Source organism: Sinocyclocheilus grahami, unplaced genomic scaffold (genome assembly GCF_001515645.1).
Source record: "Sinocyclocheilus grahami isolate Dianchi unplaced genomic scaffold, SAMN03320097.WGS_v1.1 scaffold34.1, whole genome shotgun sequence".
In the NCBI taxonomy this organism is placed as follows: domain Eukaryota; kingdom Metazoa; phylum Chordata; class Actinopteri; order Cypriniformes; family Cyprinidae; genus Sinocyclocheilus; species Sinocyclocheilus grahami.
The window spans coordinates 1,970,209-1,993,211 of record NW_015505213.1 but is presented as its reverse complement, the minus strand read 5'-3'; the positions used below and the strand labels follow the sequence as shown (position 1 = coordinate 1,993,211).

Sequence of the window (23,003 nt, the reverse complement as noted above, 5' to 3'; positions counted from 1 at the left end):
CACACTTTAATTTAAGGTGTCCTTGTTACAGTGTAATTACATAGGCTATTTAAATACTGAGTAATATTAATTAACTACATGTACTTACTATATTAGGGTTAGGATTAGGGTTTGGCTTAAAGTTACTTGCATGTAATTACGCATAATTAATTATTATTATAATGGTAAGTGCATGTAAGGTGTAACAAGGACACCTTAAAATAAAGTGTTACCTTGTTTTGCTATGGTTAAAATGTCCCATCAGTCAGAAACCTGATTTATTCATTAATGTATTCCTTTTTTTAGAGAGAGAGGAGTGGAATTTCAAGCTACCATTTGTTTTCACACATACTGAGACACGCACACTTACATCCTCTGGGTGTTTTAGATGCACCAGGCTTTCAAAACAAGCCTGCAATCCATTGCCTCTCTTTATTTTTCAGCCAATTGGATGGTGGTTTGCAGAAGAATTCTGATTGGCCTGCGACCACACAAGCGGCAGTGGCTCCTGCAGGAGGCAGGAGAGCAACAGAAAGAGAGAGAGAGTGGTACAGAGAGACAGGAGGAGAGCTCAGAGTAATCGTAGGAGGACAGAGAAGGGATCTTGTGTCAGCGTGGGTGCTGAAGCTGGAGAATGACATGCTGGATAAAGGGGCAGCGATGATGTCCAGTACCACATTCAAAATGTCCAGGTCACAGTGAGAGCCTCCTGTCATAACAACACTCGTTCCATCAAGATCCATCAGAAGAAGCAGACAGCATGCAGAACCTCCGGCATGCAGCTTCTGAGGCTTTCCAGCGTCTCGGTAAGTGCATTTCAGCTGTATCTAAGAATATACAATCAGTATCAAAATCTGTCCTTAATAACGTGTGTTGATGTCTCATCACGTGGGAAGTAGAAATAGTGCATAATTAAAGAGATAAAACAACAATCTTCTTCATCCCCAGCATCTCTCAAACTGTAAATAACTTGATTCATGTGTGTACTCTGAGCTGCATATAATGGCTACATTTGCATTCTCATTTGTGCCTAAAATAGCATAATTAGATAATATTCTTTGTATTTGCGCTAATTTGTATTTGTTGGATCAGCTTTATGTAACTGAGCAACATACACTGTTGCTTATAGTAAATTAAAAATGTAATTTATGTGAGAAGGTACTAGCCTACAAACCTTATAAACCTACCCTTCTCAAATCTGATGGTTTGATTGTCCTTGAAACAGCTTCTGACATCTATTTAAATTTCTAAAGAGACCATACCTTCCTGGGGAAAAAAACAGTTTAAACCAGTCTAAGGTGGTCTGAGCTGGTTTAAGCTAGTTTATCTGGTCTCCCAGGCTGGCCAGTTGACAAAAGTCTGTTTTAAGAGTTATTATAGTTAACTAAAACTAAAACTATTAAAAGCATTTTTGGTAATTGAAATAAAGCTGAAATAAAATGCAATGTAAATATTGCATTTAAGCACGTCATTGTTAATGTGCACTGGAAGACAAATAGCCCATGTATCCTTGTAGCAGAACATAGAGGATTCTACTTGACCTGTGGATGCAAAACACAGCAATTATTTTATCCCTGGTTTACTGCATGGCAGAAGTGAGATTTTGTTGTGATGGAGGAGGGAAGGGCAGGTTCCTGTAGGTGAGAGGAAAGCAGCTTGCAACAGCATCTGTGTCCATCTCTTGAGAGGCAGGAGGCCTGAGAGCGAAGAAAACTATGTGTGTTATGTGTGAAAAAAGAAGGCACTAGTGAAAGTCATTGACTTTAAGTATATCGCACTAGTGGTACTTCTGTCACTGGCTATTTCTGGACATGTGTTTAAGCACATTTCCTCACCATCAATGAAAGTAGCCCATTACTGTCTTGTAAGCAGTCAACAAGGCTGCATTTTTCTTAGAACTGAATGCAAAAAAAAAATAAAAAATTTGGTTGCTGTAATATACAGTGTGTATATATATATATATATATATATATATATAGTTATCTGATTATATTGTATATTTAATTGTTCATGCTAATTTATTACATTTTTCACATTTAGATTATTTTTGGCATCATCTAATTCTAAGTTAATCTTTAAAAACACTTTTCTGCAAGTTTATTTGCATGTCTTAGTGTGAAATCAGTTTCCTTGTGATTATTTCCTTAATTCTGTGGGCCACTTTCTTCTCTTGGTGTGTTTTTTTAATCTTCTTTTCTTTTTTAAATCTGAACTCATAATCATGGTCTGGTTTTAAGACCCCATGAAATGGCTTGATAGTCCTGTGTTGACATATTTCCTGTTGAAACAAGAAGTTGGGGTGGGTTATATCAAAAGGTTTGTCACTTTTTTAATATTTAATATTTTAAATGTATTATTTGCTTTGGCTAATCAGAGGCAGGATGGTAATTCTCAATTTCTACATAGAGATCATTTTTGGACTGAAATTATTTGTATGTTCCATTTTTGGTCTGTTTTCCCAGCAGAGAAAGCCTATGTTTTTAAATCCACATTTCTAAATACCCTAGCTTATGGATGGTCTCAAAGCTGACAGACATTTATTGTGGTCTTTAACTTGACTCGTTTACCTGAGCTGATTGATCTGAGTTTCTTGGCCTTCATCCAACCAGTCACTGCACTTGTCTGTTTTTGAGTGATGGGTGGCTGGCAACATACTAAACAGCACTTACTGCTGTACACACTGCTCACAGAATACTGATCAGCAACGAGAGAGAGAGAGAAGGAGGGAAAACATGGAGAGTTGGCAACAGAATGCAGAACCGTAAGAAAGAATGTCAAGTGGTGATGAAGGAGGGAACGATCTTGATGGAATAAGGAAAGATACCCGTGCAGAGACAGAAAGAGTGGAGTGTAGAGATGGATGAGAGGATGAAAACAGAGAGCGGGAAGCCGTGATGCATCTGAGCATGAGTTATGAGCTCTCTTAGCCCTCCCTTATCCTGACTCATAAATATCTGTGCAGACAGACAGAGAGAAGGGAAAAAATGCTCGGGGGGGAAGCAGAAACACACAGAGACAGCAGCGATCACTGGTCGACACACAAGGACAAACAAAAATATACTCTTCACCGTGTAACCTGTGTTATTGACATTTTATAATATGAGGCATACTTTTCAATAGCATTTGTGCATAAGAAATGCATATACATTTCAACCAAAAATTTTAATTGCCTGAAAATGTACTCACCATCAGGCCGTCCAAGGTGTAGATGAGTTTTTTCTTCATCAGAACAGGTTTCTAGTAACTTACCAATACATCACATACTCACCAGTGGATCCTCTGCAGTGAATGGGTGCCGTCAGAATGAGAGTCCAAACAGCTGATTAATACATCACAATACTCCACAAGTAATCAACATGAATTTGTAATGAATCCATTATTCACACATTTAACTTCAAACCGTTAATAATATACCATATATACCATAATGTTTTATCAGCTGTTTGGACTCTCATTCTGACGGCACCCATTCACTGCAGCGATCCATTGGCGAGCAAGTGATGTAATGCTACATTTCTCTTTTCTGATGAACAAACAAACTACATTTTGGATGGCTTGTCGGTTGAGTACATTTTCATCAGATTTCTGTTTTGGGTGAACTATTCCTTTAAGTATTAGAAATATTGCGTCCCTTGGCATGTATTTCTAATAAATACATTTTTGATTAGATGCTTGATGTGAAACGGACTCCATATAACCTCCTAGAATCATATAGCAGGTTTTGGTTAATGGTGACTGGTCACCTGGATGATGACCTTTCTTCCCTGTCAAGGACGACACTAATCAGATGGCAGCAGAGCTCCTCAGAGTGACACCTTCAGCAGTGCCAAAAAGAGATTTTAGTAAATTAGATCTGGAACGATCCAACAGAGACATACAGTCTTCTGGGTCAACTTACAGGGCTTTGTAATTCAATCACCTAATGGGATATAGTTATATCAACATTAATGCAATCAACTATAGCCTTTAATGAAATCCATTGTATATCACAATCATAATAACTACTTTGGTATTAGTCTTTCAGAAAACTGCAGCCATCTCTGCAGTGGGATTTATCATTCTAGTGTTAAAGAACAGTTCTTTTAAAACACTTTCTTCTTAACAGAGAAGTTCTGTATAATATTTGACATGGTAAAAGTTACTGGACAGTTTTAGGGCAGAACTGTCTTCCTGGAGTCTCACTGAGCCTTAACTCACGAAGATGGGCTTATTTTTTATATTCCCTCGATCTTTTGCCTAAACAGAGTTCATTTCATTGTGACTGACTGTCAGAATATATCTAATCACGCATTACATAGCAGATGCACTCCGCCTCTTAGAGACACTTTTCAAATATACATCACCGAAATTGACGTTTTAATAGCTGAGCACTGTTTTACAGAGCTGTGATTGTGGGGTCTTTCTCTTCCTCTCTTTGTCCGTTCCTCTCTCTCTGATCCTGTTTAGTGTTGTATTTGCTGCTAAAATTTAAATGAAGGTGAAGGGTAAATCTCAGACCCCCTGTACACAGCCACCTGCTCCTGTTCGCCTCTCCCGCCAGGAGCTTAAACACTGAGCGTGACTCACCTTGTACCTGCTGAATCAAACCACACACACACACACAGTTACATACTGAGAATTCTGGAGTATTATGTGTTCTTCAATCTTGGTCTGTAAAGCTTTTTCATTTATTAAATAGAAAGTGTTTATTCAATATAATTACTATCATGATTATTGTATATTATATTTATATTGTACTTCATTTAAATATTTGGTATAGTCTTTAACTAACTACTTTGCGTTTTTACTTATTTATACTTTTTTTGAAAAATCCTACATGTAATTACATCTGTTATTAATATCTGTAATTACATCTATAATTATACTAGTGACTTTGTATGATATATGACTTGATAAGCACACACACACACACACACACTCTTTCTCTCATCTGACATAATAGTAGTAGGATTGCTTTCATTTTTCACTGTATCCAAGTGCTTTTCCTATAAAAAAAGTTCTTATAAATATCATTATAAAACCATTACAAACACACCAAAAGCCATTTATCACACATGAAGCGTATTGCAGTGAATACTATATTTTATTAATCCGTTGTATTAAATGAGAGTAATGCACGTAAATGTAGTCAATATGATTAAATATGTAATATTATTATAATTTGTATTTAATTTGTATTTAGGTTATGTTTTTGTTATACATTAAATTTGGTTCATTTATGTATTTATTTATGTTATACTTATATGTTTTATTTAATTTATATCTAATTTAGATTATATGTAATCATATTTTACATATTTAATATATATATAGGTGTTATATAAAATGTTATAAAATATTATTTAAATTCATAAATGAAGTACAAATCGTATGTAATTTATAATTATATCATAAGATTATAATATATCATTCTTTTTAATACACTTACATGTATGAGAGAGAGAGAGAGTTTTTTTTCAGTGTGTCAGGCCCTTTCCTTTGTAAAGTTGTTTAAATATCTTTATGAAACCATTACAAACAGTCAAACCATTTCTCACACATGAAGTGTACTGCAGCAAACCCTGTGTATCTGGCCATTTAAAGTGTTTTTATTAATCCGTTGTATTAAATGAGAGTAATGCACGTAAATGTAGTCAATATGATTAAATATGTAATATTATTATAATTTGTATTTAATTTGTATTTAGGTTATGTTTTTGTTATACATTAAATTTGGTTCATTTATGTATTTATTTATGTTATACTTATATGTTTTATTTAATTTATATCTAATTTAGATTATATGTAATCATATTTTACATATTTAATATATATATAGGTGTTATATAAAATGTTATAAAATATTATTTAAATTCATAAATGAAGTACAAATCGTATGTAATTTATAATTATATCATAAGATTATAATATATCATTCTTTTTAATACACTTACATGTATGAGAGAGAGAGAGAGTTTTTTTTTCAGTGTGTCAGGCCCTTTCCTTTGTAAAGTTGTTTAAATATCTTTATGAAACCATTACAAACAGTCAAACCATTTCTCACACATGAAGTGTACTGCAGCAAACCCTGTGTATCTGGCCATTTAAAGTGCTGTGGTCCATCTAAACTGCTATTTTATGTTTTACAGGGTTAAAACAAAGACATCTGGGCTATGAGGAGGTAAGAACATTTGACATGACATTGCACAACATATTATAAGCACAAACAAACATCCCTTCACCCACAGAGACAGGACAGATGACAGCTGGAGGCGGAAGAGAGAAATACAGCACTACCCCCTAATGGGGGTGAAAAAGAGAGAGAGAGAGCTAGGAAAGGCAACAGAACCATTTGAGGAAAAAGTATGCAGCACTGTCCTCTACTGGGGGGAAAGAAAGAGAAGCTGTGTTTGGAATGGCATACTGTTCTTACTTGTTCCACAATGTATAGTATGCACACAAATTGAATATTTTCTTTAGGCACAGAATACACAGGTAACCCACTATCTTTGCTAAAATATGCAGTATAAACAGAGCCAATAGATCTATAACCAAACTGGTGCACAATAACCATTTTCATTTTGATGAACGTGACAACAATATGTTGTTTTTCATATAATTTTGCAGTATACAGTAAATAGAGCACAGAATTCAGTAAATAGTAAGCTAGTATTTTCATAGAGAGAGGCAGCACAGCAGCGCACAACATTCGGTCCCCCTGTCAGTAATTGGTGTCTTATTCCAGGCTCAATCAAGCATGTCCCATCTGGACACAGAGTCCAGATAGCCAGAGACAATAAAGAATAGAGAAAACATCCATCAAGCTCTTTCTCTCTCCACAGTTACACTCCAGCAATCCTAGTAGCCTACAAGTCATGACCAGACTCACCAGACCGCGTGAAAACAGACATGCAGACACACATCTATCTATCATATACAGTATATATAAGACATGCTGTTATATTTATATACTATGCTAACTTATATACTATAAGTTACTGTATATTTTTGATCAAACAAATGCAGCCTTGTTGAACATAAAACTTATGTTCTCTTACTTCCTGATCCAAAACATTTGAATGGTAGTTCATGTAATATAACTTAATAAGAATATGGGTGCAAAATAAGATTTTATCTACAGATTTTAGCCAATATGGCTCACAGAGATGAGCCATATTGTGTGAACAGAGTAATTCACCAATTCACCTCAGTCTGATGAGAAACGTCTTTATTAAGTCTGAAAACTGCCATAATAGTATGCCACAGTATTATGAATTCTCTCTCATTTACATTCTTTTATTCTCTCTTGTTCTCTTATTTCTCTCTCACAATCACCATTTCTCACTGTCCGTCCCATCATGCTTTTCTCTCCTGCAGTTGAATGGATGCATTTGTTCCCCTTAGCAAATATAACATGGCTGTTTGTGTTTAGCTCTCATGGATGGGAGATGGAGTCATAAGACCAGGCCTGCAGACACACACACACACACACACACACACACACACACTTTCCCATGCAAGTCATATGAGTTATACGGCAGAAACAGAGAAAGTGAGAGTGAGTGGGTGCAAAATAAGATTTTATCTACAGATTTTAGCCAATATGGCTCACAGAGATGAGCCATATTGTGTGAACAGAGTAATTCACCAATTCACCTCAGTCTGATGAGAAACGTCTTTATTAAGTCTGAAAACTGCCATAATAGTATGCCACAGTATTATGAATTCTCTCTCATTTACATTCTTTTATTCTCTCTTGTTCTCTTATTTCTCTCTCACAATCACCATTTCTCACTGTCCGTCCCATCATGCTTTTCTCTCCTGCAGTTGAATGGATGCATTTGTTCCCCTTAGCAAATATAACACGGCTGTTTGTGTTTAGCTCTCATGGATGGGAGATGGAGTCATAAGACCAGGCCTGCAGACACACACACACACACACACACACACTTTCCCATGCAAGTCATATGAGTTATACGGCTTAATCAGAGAAAGTGAGAGTGAGTGAGAGAGGAGAAGATTTGGAGATGGAGGATTTCCTGTGGAGAATGCGGGTCTGTGCGTCTTTGAGCTTGAGGAGATGTTGTTGGTGTTGTGGAGATAAAAGAAATGAAGTCAGAAGGGAAGAAAAAGAAGAAATGTTTGAAATGAGAGTGGAAGAGATAAAAGAAGCAATGAAAACGGAAGAAAAACCATCAAAAACTTGGAGTGTGTCCTCCCTCCCAGTCGCTGAGGTCAGATGGGTGTGCTTGTGTGTGTGTGTGTGTGTGTGTGTGTGTGTGTGAGAGTGTGTTTGACATCAAACAGCGCTATATGATGATGTCTTACAATAACAATGACATTTCTAGCGTTACAGAAGAATGTCTCATAAAAATGCCTCTAACTTTGTAATGTCATTGAGAAATAGGTCTGGTTTTGAATACTGTATCATGTAGTGTTAAAGGGTTAAACTTTCTTAGCATTTCTAACTATTTTAGTGTTCTTGTGTCGCTTCCAAGAAAATACTGAGAGTCGAATGTAATGTATTTGATGGAAGGGAAACCGTTTTAGTTCCAGCTGATCTGAAGATATGATTGTCTGGTTACAGTACATTCTGTAGAACTCCAGAGTCCATTCTGAGAGTGTCAGCTGTCCCTGTGTGCGATGAAAACACTCAAATGAACAGAATTTAGGCAAGGAGACAGAAATAGGGAACATTAGAGCTAAAAGGACTTCTGTGTCAGGACATTCTGACATCATCTGCTGTACAACTTCGTGTGCTGTTGTTATCCTTACAAAAATATAACTATAGTTCCTGCCAAAATACCATTTCACTTAATTAAATTCAACATTTTGAAAGGTTTTTACACAGTTTGAAGGTGCTCTTACATTCATTTATCGTTTGATTGTAGAATCAGTAACTGTAGGCCCTATCTTTCTTTCTTTCTTTTAATGTTAACACATAATTTGCTTTTATAGAAGCTACAGCACCACACAAAATTGAATGTTATGAGTTTGAAAGACTATGTGTACCACAAAAAAGATGCAAAAAAAGAAAAAGCAAGCAAGAAAAAGTCTCTCATGCTCAGCAAAGCTGCATTTATTTGTAATAACAGTAATATTGTGTAATATTATTACAATTAAAAAAAATATATATATATTATTTCTGTATATTTTCATTTATTCCAGTGATTACCAAGGTGAATTTTCAGCAGCCAAATAACTCCAGTCTTCAGTGTCACATGATCCTTGAGAAATTATTATAATATGCTGAGTTGGTGATCAAGAAACATTTCTTATTGTTATTCAATTGAAAAAAACATTTCTGCTGCTTAAATTTTTTGTGGAAACTGATAAATTTTTTCAGGATTTACTGACGAATAAATTCAAATAACAGCATTTATTTTAAAGAGAAATCTTATGTAACGTTATAAATGTTTTACTTACTTTTGATCAGTTTTACTGCATGTCAATGCATTTAATTTCTTTAAACAGTAGTGAGTGTGTGTGTGTGTGTATAAAGCACTTTAGAATTCAGAGCTTCAGCGCTGGTGTAAAACCCTGAAGCCACATATGCATGAAAATGAGGACGCGGTTCACACTTGTACGCACACAGACAGGTGTGATGGATACAGTAGGATGGCTGTATCAGTGAAACAAGGTGTAATAACATCGCACACTGTATCTGATATAGATCAAACCATCCCGGTGTGTTTCTCTGTCTTTGTCTCTGCTTTCAGCTGGGTGAGCTGGACGGGGTGGAGAAACCACAGCCGCACTGGTTTCACACGCTGCAGGTGCGACGGCTCAGAGTTCAGAGGGGCCGCAGTAACAGCGATCCTATGGGAGGAAAGAGCTTCCAGCAAGAGTTCCAGTGGGTGAGGAACACACAGATACAACTCAGACACACAACAAGAGGTTCAATCATAGATACACATAGATAAACAAACAATGCACAGTCTTGAGGAATGTTACTTTTAACAGTAACAATTTGTAATACATGACTTACTATAAACTGTAAATTTGTCACATTGTTTTTTTGCGTAAAGTAATGTTAACCCTATAAGCCTTATTGATAGTTTATACTTTTTTTTAGCAAATAAAAGACCTTTTAGTATAATTTAAAAAATGTCCATCTTCAGGTCGGGTATTTGCGTTTTTAAGATGAACATTTATTAGACTGAAGCAACTTGGGTTTACTTGTTAAAATGTATGTATTAAATATGATACAACATACTTCGAGGGATGTTTACTCGTATATTTCTCAATCATCACTGTATTGCCCCCCACAATAAAAGCTACAGAGCTTTGATCATAAAATTGAGGATTTAAATATCATCTTACCAAGACATATTATTGGGAGATATAAAGTGACAACTGATATTTATATGCATTTTTTGTAGTTTGTCATACTATTATAAAGATCTTATTGATTTACAATAACAAGCTATCAGAATTTCATCTTACTTTTTGGCCATAGCATCTGCACAAAATAGCATATTTTGGCTCAATTTGGAAGTATGAGCGCCTTATTCTAAAGATATCATACTGTAATATGAGCCATAAAAACCTGATCTATCAAATATATTCAAACTATATACAGTGGGTACGGAAAGTATTCAGACCCCCTTAAATTTTTCACTCTTTGTTATATTGCAGCCATTTGTACTAAATACTGAGCAAAGGGTCTGAATACTTAGGACCATGTGATATTTCAGTTTTTCTTTTTTAATAAATCTGCAAAAATGTCAACAATTCTGTGTTTTTCTGTCAATATGGGGTGCTGTGTGTAAATTAATGAGGGAAAAAAATTTACTTAAATGATTTTAGCAAATGGCTGCAATATAACAAAGAGTGAAAAATTTAAGGGGGTCTGAATACTTTCCGTACCCACTGTATATGTCTGAATGTACAATAAAATGTTCCTTTAAAAATTTATTTTTCTGACTATTTTTATTTGTTTTGTTTTTTTTAGGCTTTACAGGGTTAAATACTTTTGTGCTATATTTTCTCAGCTGTCTCACTTTGTAAGTGGAAGCACCATGTTTGGCTTGCAGTTTTTTTTTACTTTGGAATTGCTCTTTTTTGAGTTTTTTTTAAGCTAATTGCTTTCAGTTAAAAATGTATGGCGGTTACACCAAAAAAGGTCTATAATAAACCGTTGCAGTCTGTCAGTCATATAATGGAAGTGAATATGAATCACGGCTTTGAGAGTAAAAAAAAACATACACAAATAAGAAGAAGACGCGTCACGCGCAGGCTGTTGAGAACGCGCTCAGGACAGTTTGGACATTGCGGTGAATCAGAGGTAAACAATTATATAAATACTGTTCAGTTTCTTTCACAGACCAATCGTTTCATTGCACATCAATGTATCGTCACGAGCCACAGGGTTTAATTTGGTTTTGTTTGTGTATGTTTTTTTGACTCTCAAAGCCGTGATTCCCATCCACTTCCATTATATGACTGACAGACTGCAACGGTTTGAGTTAAAAATCTTCGTTTGTGTTCTACTGAAGAAACAAAGTCACCTACATCTTGGATGCCCTGGGGGTAAGCAGATAAACATCAAATTTTTGGGTGAACTATCCCTTTAAATTATTTTGGAATACACAATTTTTGAATATCCACAGCGAGTGGATTTACTTTCCATAAATGGCATCATAAATGTAACCACTACTAAACACCACCAGATGATTCAAATGATAAACAAGATGATAGACTTTCCAAGACCCATAAAATTGCAGATTTCTTTTTTTGTGTTGCATTATTTCCTATTAAAACAGGAAGTAGGGTGGGACACATCAAAGTGCTTGCCCCTTAGTTTTAAATAGCCAATAGGCTTTAATTTACAGACATGAATTATGATTTGCTATGTGCTATTGCTAGTCCTAGGCAGGTGTTATTTGATCAAGGGGACATTGTCTTCACAATTTAAAAAAAAAATAGAAGAGAAAGACTTTACATTTTAAAAGTGTATTTTCTACATGTTAAATTTGTCAGGAATAAACTAGCATATAAATAACCTTATAGTCAATAGTCAAAACTCCAAATTTGATTGCATAATGTCTTTAAAGGGGAGAGCTTGTGATGGTGTTTATTCTCCAGAAAACAGAGGTCAGCTTAACTGTTTTCAGATGCATGTTTGTGGATTATGCTGAGGTTTTTCTGTCTTTGTGACAGGATAAACGGTCATCTTGTGGCTTTAAAGGTGATTCACATGAAAACTGAGGAAGGAATTCCATTCACAGCTATTAGAGAAGGTACTGCAACAGCACAACACACACACACACACACAGCCAAGAATCAAAGTGCTTATTTATATGAAGTATATATTCAAGAAGTGTCCATCACATATAGATGTATGTCATTAAAATATGAATAGTGGAGTTGTGCATTAACAAATCCTACACACACACGCAAACATATTAATTCTTCTTAGAAAGATTCATAATAGTGAGAGCAACAGATGCAATTCTTTGAAAATTTCCGCCTTCAGCTTAATGCTGAACTTTTGCCAGTTTGCCAGTCTTGTCAGTTTAAGCATTCAAGTGATTTTAAACTTTTCAAGCGCAAGATAATGAAAAAGATAAGTCAATTCGCATATTGTATATAGTTCAAAAATAGTTTGTAAATAGTTAAAAATAGTTTACAATCTGATGTGTGCATGTCCGTGCATTTGGTCTTAAAGTGACAGCCACTTAATATACCTACTGCTGTCTGTGTAATTAATGTTAGTTAAAGAACAAAAGAAAAATGTATATGTATATATAAATACACACACATACATGTATATATTAAAGATGTATATTTAATATATATTTATGTTTATGTATAATATTAATCATATATAAATTTATATATACTTTTAGATATTTCTTAAATTTTTGTTTATTTTACTTATTAGTGCTATTGCTAGTAATTTGTTGAAGACTGTTTACTCATCTTTATCTAACATTATTTATTATAAAACTAGGTTACATGGGTCAAACAAAATGAAAACAATAATAGACAATAGCAGTTTTTTTTGTGTGAAAATTTTAAACCAAATTTGGAAAATCTGAATGAGTAGAAAAATCCTTAGTGTTCATCCTGTATTGTAATTTACTGGCACATGATAAACATTTACATATTTGTCTACAGAACTTTTGGATTTATATATTTTACCACTTAAGAAACAAAATTGATGTTCTTTGTGTTTAATTTTGAGAATCTATTGCATATTAAAATGGTATGTTGCAACTGAAATGAAACAGATATGTATATATGTCTGACAGATATGTATATATGTTGATGTTTAGGGGAGCTGGTTGCATTTTTATCGAGATGCTACAGGGGTCACCAGCGTTTCCTGGAGTAGCTGATGTATTTGAGCAGCTGCTGAAGATTTGGGCTGTGAGTCTGTTTGTGAGAATGTACTAGAATTGTGTGAGATTTCTCTTCTATCCTCCTCTACTCTTTATTTATCGCTCCTCTTCTTTCCTTCTGAGGTCCTCGGGGTCCCGACCGAGGAGAGCTGGCCAGGTGTCAGTGATCTGCCAAACTATAAACCAGGTATGTTCAAAATCCTTCTTTCATCTGTCTCTGTACTGTAATCTCACAGATGTGTCCGCTATGAAAGGTGATTTCCTGCCTCAGCACAGATTTGTCTCAGTCATTAAACGCATGCGTCTGTGTTAGTTACATAAAAATGTACTTAATGTGTGAACATCTAAATTAACTAGTTTTGTTTAAGTCAAAGGAATAATTTAATTTAAATTGAATAAACTTGACAAAATTATGTTATAGCAATTAAAGTAATTTTAGGGGGTTAGATCAAGAAGAAATATGGTCTTAAAGGGTTAGTTCCCCTAAAAATGGAATTCTGTCATCATTTACTCTACAAAATATGTTTTGAATTATGATGTTATTCATTGATAAATCATAGCTCTCAAATCTCATTCACACATGCACGTATTTAGACTTGCCAAATGCAGATGCATCGTGCAATTCATCAAAGCCATTAATTCTTGCATGCCTCATCTCATATGGTCTCTAAAGATTTTAAATATAGCTGCAAATCATACAGGCAGCTTTTATGGTTCCTTTTAGAGCAGTGGTTCTCAAATATTTGGACCCCAATACTTCTCAATGACAACAACAACATTCAAAGGCCCCATGACTTTTCCAGTTGTTCATGATTTACTGGATAAGGATTTTTAAAAATGTTTTTACCCAATTTCTATTTGATAGAAAAGGTTAGATCTTGAAACTAGAAAAATGCTAATTAATTATAAAAATGCCAATGGAGTTATAAGATTTTATTCCATTTTTTTATTTGAAGGTCTAGACATTACACTTTTAAAATAAGGCTACCTAATGTATTCAGGTTTTCTAAGACCCTGGTTAAAAGAGGGAAAAAAGTAATTGGGAATTAAGGTAAAGAATATCTTGATTTTATCTGGTTTAGCATATTTTAATGCTTGTTTTATCTTATTTTAAATTATTTTAAAATAATCTTGGGCCTCCTTGAAGTTTGCTAAGACCCCGTTTGAGAACCATAGTTTTGAGGAATAAAAACGATATCTTGGTACCATATTAGTAGATATGTTTTATTAATAGATATTGGATCTATAACAGACAATTTACTTGTGCATGCCCATTTCTTCATTTTTTTATTTCGATTTTTTTATTTGCCACTAACGCTCACATAAAGTTAATCTTTAAAATGCACTTGTATAATTTAAAATGATGGGTTTTAGTTTTTTTATTTGTGGGGGGGGTGTTTTAATTATAATATATTTGGACAGGATGTATAGATTTGTAATATCAGCCATTTATATGTTATCAACTATAACATATACAATACAAGAACCAGAGTTTTGAGGAATAAAAACTATATCTTGGTATTGGTAGATATGTTTTATTTATAGATATTGAATTGACTTGTGCATGGCCATTTCCAGGCGCAATTCATTTTTTATTTTTTTTTATTTAATTTAAATTTTTTTAGATTGCATTTGCCACTAACGCTCACATAAAGTTAATCCTTAAAATTCACTTGTATCATTTAAAATGATGGGGTTTTTTTTTTGGTGTTTTAATTATAATATATTTGGACAGAATGTATAGACTTTTGATATTGGCCATTTATATGTTATCAGCTATAACATATACAATGCAATAATATGCTATTCACCTATGTTATTTTATTTTTTTTATAACAACCGTTAAAAAGACCTCCATTAATTAATTGAATGTGAAAGACTTACAGTGTCAGGTAAATCCAATTATTTTAGCTGTACAAAAACCGTTCTTTATGCTGTTTGATGTTGCAAACTGTTATTTGTTATCATATAATTTAATTTATTATTGTATAAACAATATACTGCACTTTGTTATTTGTCAAGTTATTTACCTATAGGAGCTAATAAATCATAAGTCTTGCACATTCCCATGAAAATTGCTTACGTTTGTGTTGTAAAAGATAAGGCGTATTATGCTCCAAAATATCATGTTTCTTCCATGTAAATTTTTATAGTCATAAGTAAATAATGACAGAATTGTAATTTTGTTAGTGAACTTTTCCTGCACATGCTGATTTTTTCACATGATGTTATTTTTAAACATCCAGTAAATACGCATGTACCCATAAATTTAGAATTAGAACGACACATAGACACTGTCATCTGTATGCACTGCGTGTGTGCTTGGCAATGTGTGGGTGTAAACTTGTTGCCAAGGGCCTGTCGTTTTAATAACATGCAGTCATACAAACAGAAAATGGCTAGAGCAAATTCACAGAGTTGTGCTGAAGCTGTGTTTCCAGTATAAATTATTTTGTGTGTATATGTGTTCTGTTAGTGGTTGTGTTGGCCATGAGTTGACTTGACACCTTTGAGTCAGACACAAACACATACCTTCACACACTCATGCAGGAAGTGGGTTGATGTCTTTCCATTGCAGTCCTGGAAATAAAGTGCAGACTCATTACACAGGTGCACAAATGAGCAATGTGAGGTGGCTTTGGGAAATATGCCTCGTTTAGAGTGTGTGGGCACTGATGGAGATGGTGTGTGTGTGGTAGGTAAACTGCTGGCAGGCCTTGCCTGCTGTGTTTCTCCATGAATCTGGGTTTACCCAAGCCCCAGGCTGCTCTGTATGTGTGTGTACTGTGTGTTGGAGAGAAGCTACCTGAACCCGCTGTGGTCTCTCAGGTATATCCAGGTGTGCTGAAGCGTAAGTGTGGCCTCAGGTCTCAGCCAAGAATGACCGGGTGGCCCGTGACCACAGACACTGACAGAAGGACACTCATAATAAAGCTTCTTCAAACCATCTTTATAGCATTTTTACTATTATAGGGTTCTTTATAGTGGTTAGAATTTTTCTTTGGATGTTACAAAAATTTGTAGTTTACCCAAAAATGGAAATTATATCTCACTGTCTCAAACAAAAAAGCAGTTATTATAGTATTATTTATACAGTATACAATTATATAGGGGTGGGTAATATGACATTTTACAACATTAGTAATTTTATGATATATACCACAATATTGTTGTTTTTGTTTTTTATACTAAATTTATAAAAAATAAGAACAAAGATGCAAATTATAAACAATAGGACAAAGACAATATAAGAAACACTTTATATCATGTGTGACCCTAGAGCACAAAACCCGTCTTAAAGGGTTAGTTCACCCACAAATTAAAATTAGCCCATAAATTACTCGCCGTCAAGTCATCCTAGACATCCGCCCGGAGCTGCTTCCAGTAAACAACTGTGAGCGCAAGCTACATTAAAGTGATTATTACGTTTATAATATGGATATTTTTCTTACAAAAATGCATCTATTCACTACAGAAGGCCTTTGTTCACCCCCCGGAGCTGTGTGAGACACTTTTTTTATGGATGGGCGCATTTTAATTAAGTGCTTTTGGACTGATGCTTGAAAGATCAAAGACAATTTTTTATATAACTCCGACTGGATTCGTCTGAAAGAAGAAAGTCATATACACATAGGATGACTTGAGGGTGAGTAATTTATGGGCTAATTTTCATTTTTGGGTGAACTAACCCTTTAAGTCGCTGGGGTATATTTGTCGCAATAGCCAACAATACATTGTATGGGTCAAAATTATAGATTTTTCTTTTATGCCAAAAATCATTAGGATATTGCTTAATATTGGATAATTAACAAAGCTTAATTTTGGTTAGTATGCATTGCTAAGAACTTCATTTGGACAACTTTAAAGGTGATTTTCTCAATATTTTTTTTTTCCCCCTCAGATTCCAGATTTTCAAATAGTTGTATCTCAGCCAAATATTGTCCTGTCCTAACAAACCATACATCAATGGAAAGCATATTTATTAAATCTCAATTTAAAAAAATGGTTTTGTGGTCCAGGGTCACATATATCATCACCACGATATATATAGTGATATTATTACTATACTAGTATTTATTAACATTTTTAGCTTTTATTTGTTATATTTTAATTTTTTCATTTAAATGTTGTCATTGTATTAGTTTTATATATATACATATATATATATATATATATAATTATATGTGTGTAGCTGTAATTTTTTTATTTTAGTTTTAGTAACCTTGTCAGTTACTTTCCTATATACGTATATATACACGCACGTGTGTGTGTAGCTTTAATTTTTTTATTTTAGTTTTAGTAATTTTAGTACTTCAACTTATTTTATTTCAGTCAGTTGCCAACATTTTATTATTTTATTATATTTTATTTCAATTAACTAAATTTGACTATTTTTACGGTTTAGTTAATAATAACAACACTGTACAAAAGAAGCAATTCATCAGAATGTTCATGCTGCTGTTTTCCATTTATCAAAAGCATACATTGACCATGGGCTGTCATCTCCAAAAAAATGACAAAAACACTTTAAAAGTGACCTTTACAGTCCTTAAAATGTAAGAGAGCAGCGTGAACATTCTGCCAAATATCTCTTTTTGTGCTCCACAGAAGATACAAGTTTGGAACAAAACAAATGATCGTAAATGATAAAGGCTTTCACTTTCAGAGCTGGATGTTCTGGTGGTCTATTAACTAAAAGAGGTCTCTTTGTGTTCCTGTAGAGTGGTTCCTGCCCTGCAAGGCCCAGCAATTTCGAGATGTCTGGAAAAGGTAAGACCAGTTCATGCGTGCATGCTCGTGTGCATATGTGTGTGCGTTTTGGCTCCGAGTGGGAACAGAAGGGTTTTTGTATAGCGGTCTTCATCACCCTTCCTCCACCCCCTCCTCTAATGGATGTCTGACCCATAGCTCTCTGTATATGTGTGTGTACATTGGCTTAGACTCGCTCAGTTACCCTATAAGACGGAGGATCTGGCCCAGCAGATGCTGATGATGAATCCAAAGGACAGGATTTCAGCCCAGGATGCATTGCTACACCCATATTTCAACACTCTTCCACCTCCGTTAATGCATCTAAGGGACAGTAAGTGCTGGAGAATTTCACTATATTAGCGGAATGCACGCAATTCCAGCTTCAAAGGTTAATCCGGTCCCGTTACAGACAAGATCAAAGTTAAACCCCTCTTAGTCACTGTCAAAACTGGCAACCTTTTCAACGCCGACTCAAGATGAAAAGAGATTATGCAATCTAAAAAGAATGTCTTTTTCCTCCTGTCTCGTTTCTCATTCTCTAACCTTCTCTCTTTCTCCGTCAGCTGTGTCCATCTTTAAGGTGCCGGGTGTGAGGTTAGAGGCGGAAACGAGGGATATCTTCAGCCCCAGCAGACGAATGAAATCGCCTCTTGCTCCGCTGGCCAAGTGCTGGTGAAAGTCTCGCCTTTGTAAATAGTTGGTGTGCTTGTAAAACCAAAACCACACCAGCATGAGTAAACGTGACCCTGTTGCAGCATGACGGTCAGTTTGTATGTTGTTTATTCAGATCTTAATCAGCTTAATTCAATATATTTCTGAAAGAATATCAGATTCTCTTTCATAAGATTCGTGTTTTTACAATTTGGACCAGTATTACCTAAAAAAAAGTTTTATGGTTGATCATGACGATCCAAGTCAACGCTGATTTCACCACTGTGTTTCATTCTATATTTTGAGATGCATATCCAGCTTATTTTTTAACATAGGAGTGGGTGCCTCCATTCGTGAATGTGTGATGCTTCCCGTGCTTTCATTTTAGCTGTACAAAAATAATCCTTTATGCTGCTTGATGTTGCAAACTGGTATTTGTTATCATGTTATTTTAATTTATTATCATAATCATACACACACCAGTTTGTTGCACAAATAGTTTTACCATTTACTGCTTTCTCCTATTCTTCTAGTTGGAGCAGCTAATGAATCGGCACACTTTCATTGTGAATATGTTTAAGTTAAAAGCACTTATTAATTTTATACGTAATTGAGTTTTTGCATATTTTGCACAGAAAAGAGATGAAGAGTGTGCGAGAGAGATGATTTGGGAATATGATATGAAAATATGTGGAAGAATATACCTACTAATCTTTCAAAGCTCTATTGTGTAGTGTGCAGGTGAAAAAAAAAAAACTTGTATGCATTCATAAAACACACCTGGAGAGAGTCTCACCCGAAAATTACCTGTTTTTGTACAGCACATACTCATATTTCTCCTGTACGCTGATGGCCACTGGGTCGAAACATGTTCAGAACTGTTTTTAGCTGTGTATGTATCAAGTTCATAATTAATAGTTTCTGTATCTTTACATTTTTTACATATTAGCAATGTCTGTATATGATGTTGAGATTCAAAACATGTGCTGCTTCTCAGTCAGTGTTCTAAAAGAGAGATGTACAGCAATATTGGTCACCAACATTTAAAAAAAAAATAATTTCAAATAATAGAAACAATCACATTGCCAGTCACTCAATGCTGATGTCGTAAATGGATGTGCCTGAGTACTTCCACACACTTCAACATAATGCAATACTGTGAAATCTGGGTATGTGTTCATATAATTGTATACAATCCCACTGTGTCTTGACTTCTGAATAAATATTGTAAAAATGACACCAGTAAATAATTGTCTGTCTTGAAACCACTGAATGGGCAACACAATGTACCAACAAGCTCTCAAGATATCGACTTTCATTTAAACCTGAAGGGCTTTACACACACGCGCACACACACACACACACACACACACATAGCCTACAGGAAGATCAACCCTGCAGTCTTGTCGTCTATCATTTTTCATCTGGCTCTATTAACGGCAGCGCTCCTGCAGTTCCTGTACCAGCCGTGAGAGGGCGCTATCTTTCGCACAAATTCAATCATCAAGAGCACGAATATCTACATACAGAAGACCGGGGCTAGTAGTCACACGAGTTTTAGTAGCTATATGGTTTTGATTTAAAAGTCCACTTACGTTGATTTATGTTGGTTCCAAGCATCTCATAGAAATAATGATAATCTCTAAAATGACAACAATTATAATAAACAGTCTACTCCAGAAGGTAAACAAATGAACACTAGGCCTATATCACCACACTAGATAAATTCAATCAAATTACCACTATATAGCTACTATAATTTTTGTCTGCTAATTGTTTATTTATTACAATTTTACAGTTTTTTCATGTTTCAATTTTGCTGAAAAGCCTACAAACTATATGTTGTTTAATGGATATGTTGCGAATATGTGCCTTTTTCGTGGCATGTTCTCCCAAAAGGGTCACTATGTTTTTAGAACAGAAACAGAAATAGAAATATCCAGTCTTTTTTTTTTTTGGTAGGTAAATAAACCCATCATGAGTAATATTCACTGTAATAAAAAGGGTAAGAACTAGCCTCAGACTTCTCTGCAGACATTTTAGCGTCCTACACCTTCTCCCTAAAGCTGATTTCAGCAAGTCTGTGAAATGTGTGTGTTGGTTTCCGTCACGGGAGTCAGTGGGTGGAGATAGTTCTGACGGAGTGATTCAAGGCCATGAAATGAAAAGCTGAAAGCTCAGATGGTCTCTCTCAGTATGTATTTTCCAAGGCTTAGCTCACTCTGATGTGGTCTTGTTAAAGTTATTGCAGCGCCAGCAAGGTTTTATATGGGTTTATGATATTAATTAATGTCAAAGCACAAGGTCATAAGACTGCCGTTAGGTAAAGTAGAAACTATTAAGTACTTACTTATGTCGGTAAAGCTCTGACAGATATAAAATGGTAAAGGCCTGTATAAACACACGTACAAGCCAAAAACGTCACACGAACCAGTACTCACTCATAAAGTGTGCACAATACAGTGGCGGAGATCCATTACTCACTGCTGAATTAAAGCAATCTGCAATGGTGCACATACTCGTTTCTTTTTACACGTGAGTGTATTTAAGAGTGTGCAATTTGAGGAGAGTCAGTTCCAGTGTATTCCTACAGAAACATAGGTCAGGATCCCTGGAGAACTGAGCACAAAGAACAAAAATGAATCTGCCGTCTGTCTCAAGCGTTCAGGCATCTCATCCGATATCCCGATGACTTGAGAATGCATGAGGACATTCCATTTAACCATTCATCCTTCATCACCCACTCCACCCACTATAGGATACTTTTAGCCTGAATAACTACAGTATCTCCAGTCTAACACCCTGAGATCTTCTCTTAGCTTCTTCTAACACACTTTACACTTAAATATGATTTGTTAGAAGTGAAAAGAAAACTTGAGTCATACTTCTCAGTAGATGTGCACAGTCCACTCCTTACTGGAAATCATCAGAGTGATTAGTAATAATTATTCCAAGGCTAATTATTCCCAGAACCCTCTAACAAATGTCTTTCAACCACTCTATACACTTTAGCCACACCTTAGCAACCACTCAGAGCACCCTAGCAACGTTTTAGCAACCACATAGAGAGCTTTTGTATCTATCTGTCTGTCTATGTCTATCTGCAACCATTCTAGCAACCCTTCAGAACATCCTTGCAACTATAGCAGCTATTTCAACAAGTTGTGTTCCAAATTTGAGGTTGATATTTAAAAAATAGCTTCCAGCTAAATTTAGTTTGGGAGCAGTACAAAACGTTTCCACTAGAAGACATTTGTTTCCCATTAGTTTCCAATGTGGCCATTTTTGACCGCGAAGAGTACAAGTGTGTCTTTTTCTTTTGGGACCATTTAAACTTTTTGAATAATGTCCATGATTTGTATGTGTGTTCACATAGCCAGTGCCAAAACTGTTACCAAGTTTTGTACCATTCCGATGAAGTAAAAAAAATTATAAAAAACCACAACATTAAATTTTTCAGTCCAAAATGACCGAAGAGGATCAGAGGGTTATGCATGAACTGAGAAAGTGTATAGCTTAAATTCAAGTTGCTTTGAAAGAAAATCTGCTGTCTACTGTAATTCTATTATCAGATTTCTGTTACTGTTGACTGTACATGAAGAAAGGAAAAAACAAATGACATATGACACTGTATGAAATGACACAGGCACTAAATAACGAATGCAATGTGTCAGGATTTTGGATTAGCCTTTCACATGTAGGATAAACATGAGAAAGGCATGTGGCCTGTTGGGTAACGTTTCAAGGTTGCAGTAGCATTTGTTTGGCAGCATGTGTAGCTGAGGAAGGCGACTGTGAAGTGTGAGAGAGTGTTTTGGGTTTTGTGCGTGTGTGGTCTCGGGCTCTTACAGCTTTTGTGGCTCTCTCTGTTTATTCATGGCTTCTCAAACACATGCAAGAGACAGCTGTTACGCCCAACCTCCATGCAGGCCTCACAAGCCTGGGGCTGGATTTACACACACCAGCCAGATAGGTGTCACTCTATCTGGGGTGGAGTGTGAGGATTTGTGGGTCAGGGGAGGTGTAAGCTGTTACAATGAAACTTTTTACTGTTAATCGCCGTATGGAAGGTGATAGAGCTGTATCTGTGTTTTTGGAGCACAGAGTGACTTAAAACAGTACAACTATGTTTGGAATCTTCCATTAAAACAGTCTGGAATTTTTCCTTCTTTCATTAAAATGGCCTTGAATCAATTCAAAAGTTTTTTTTTCAGCAGGAGGAATCTTTAGACACAGTCTCTACTTTATTACCTTATGCAACTATCTGGAATCTCATGAAACACTGGCATTTTTCCC

The 23,003-nt window shown here is 35.2% G+C and overlaps 1 protein-coding gene across 1 annotated transcript; it reads left to right on the top strand.

Moving 5' to 3' along the window:
* Positions 1-537: 537 nt before the first annotated feature.
* On the top strand, positions 538-19,954 carry LOC107581424 (cyclin-dependent kinase 15-like). Its single transcript, XM_016266982.1, has 9 exons — positions 538-785; positions 6,108-6,139; positions 9,678-9,815; positions 10,080-10,084; positions 13,239-13,332; positions 13,428-13,491; positions 18,026-18,074; positions 18,245-18,387; positions 18,620-19,954. The coding sequence occupies exons 1-9, from the start codon at positions 740-742 to the stop codon at positions 18,730-18,732; spliced, it is 684 nt and encodes a 227-aa protein (XP_016122468.1). The 5' UTR covers positions 538-739; the 3' UTR covers positions 18,733-19,954.
* Positions 19,955-23,003: the final 3,049 nt, after the last annotated feature.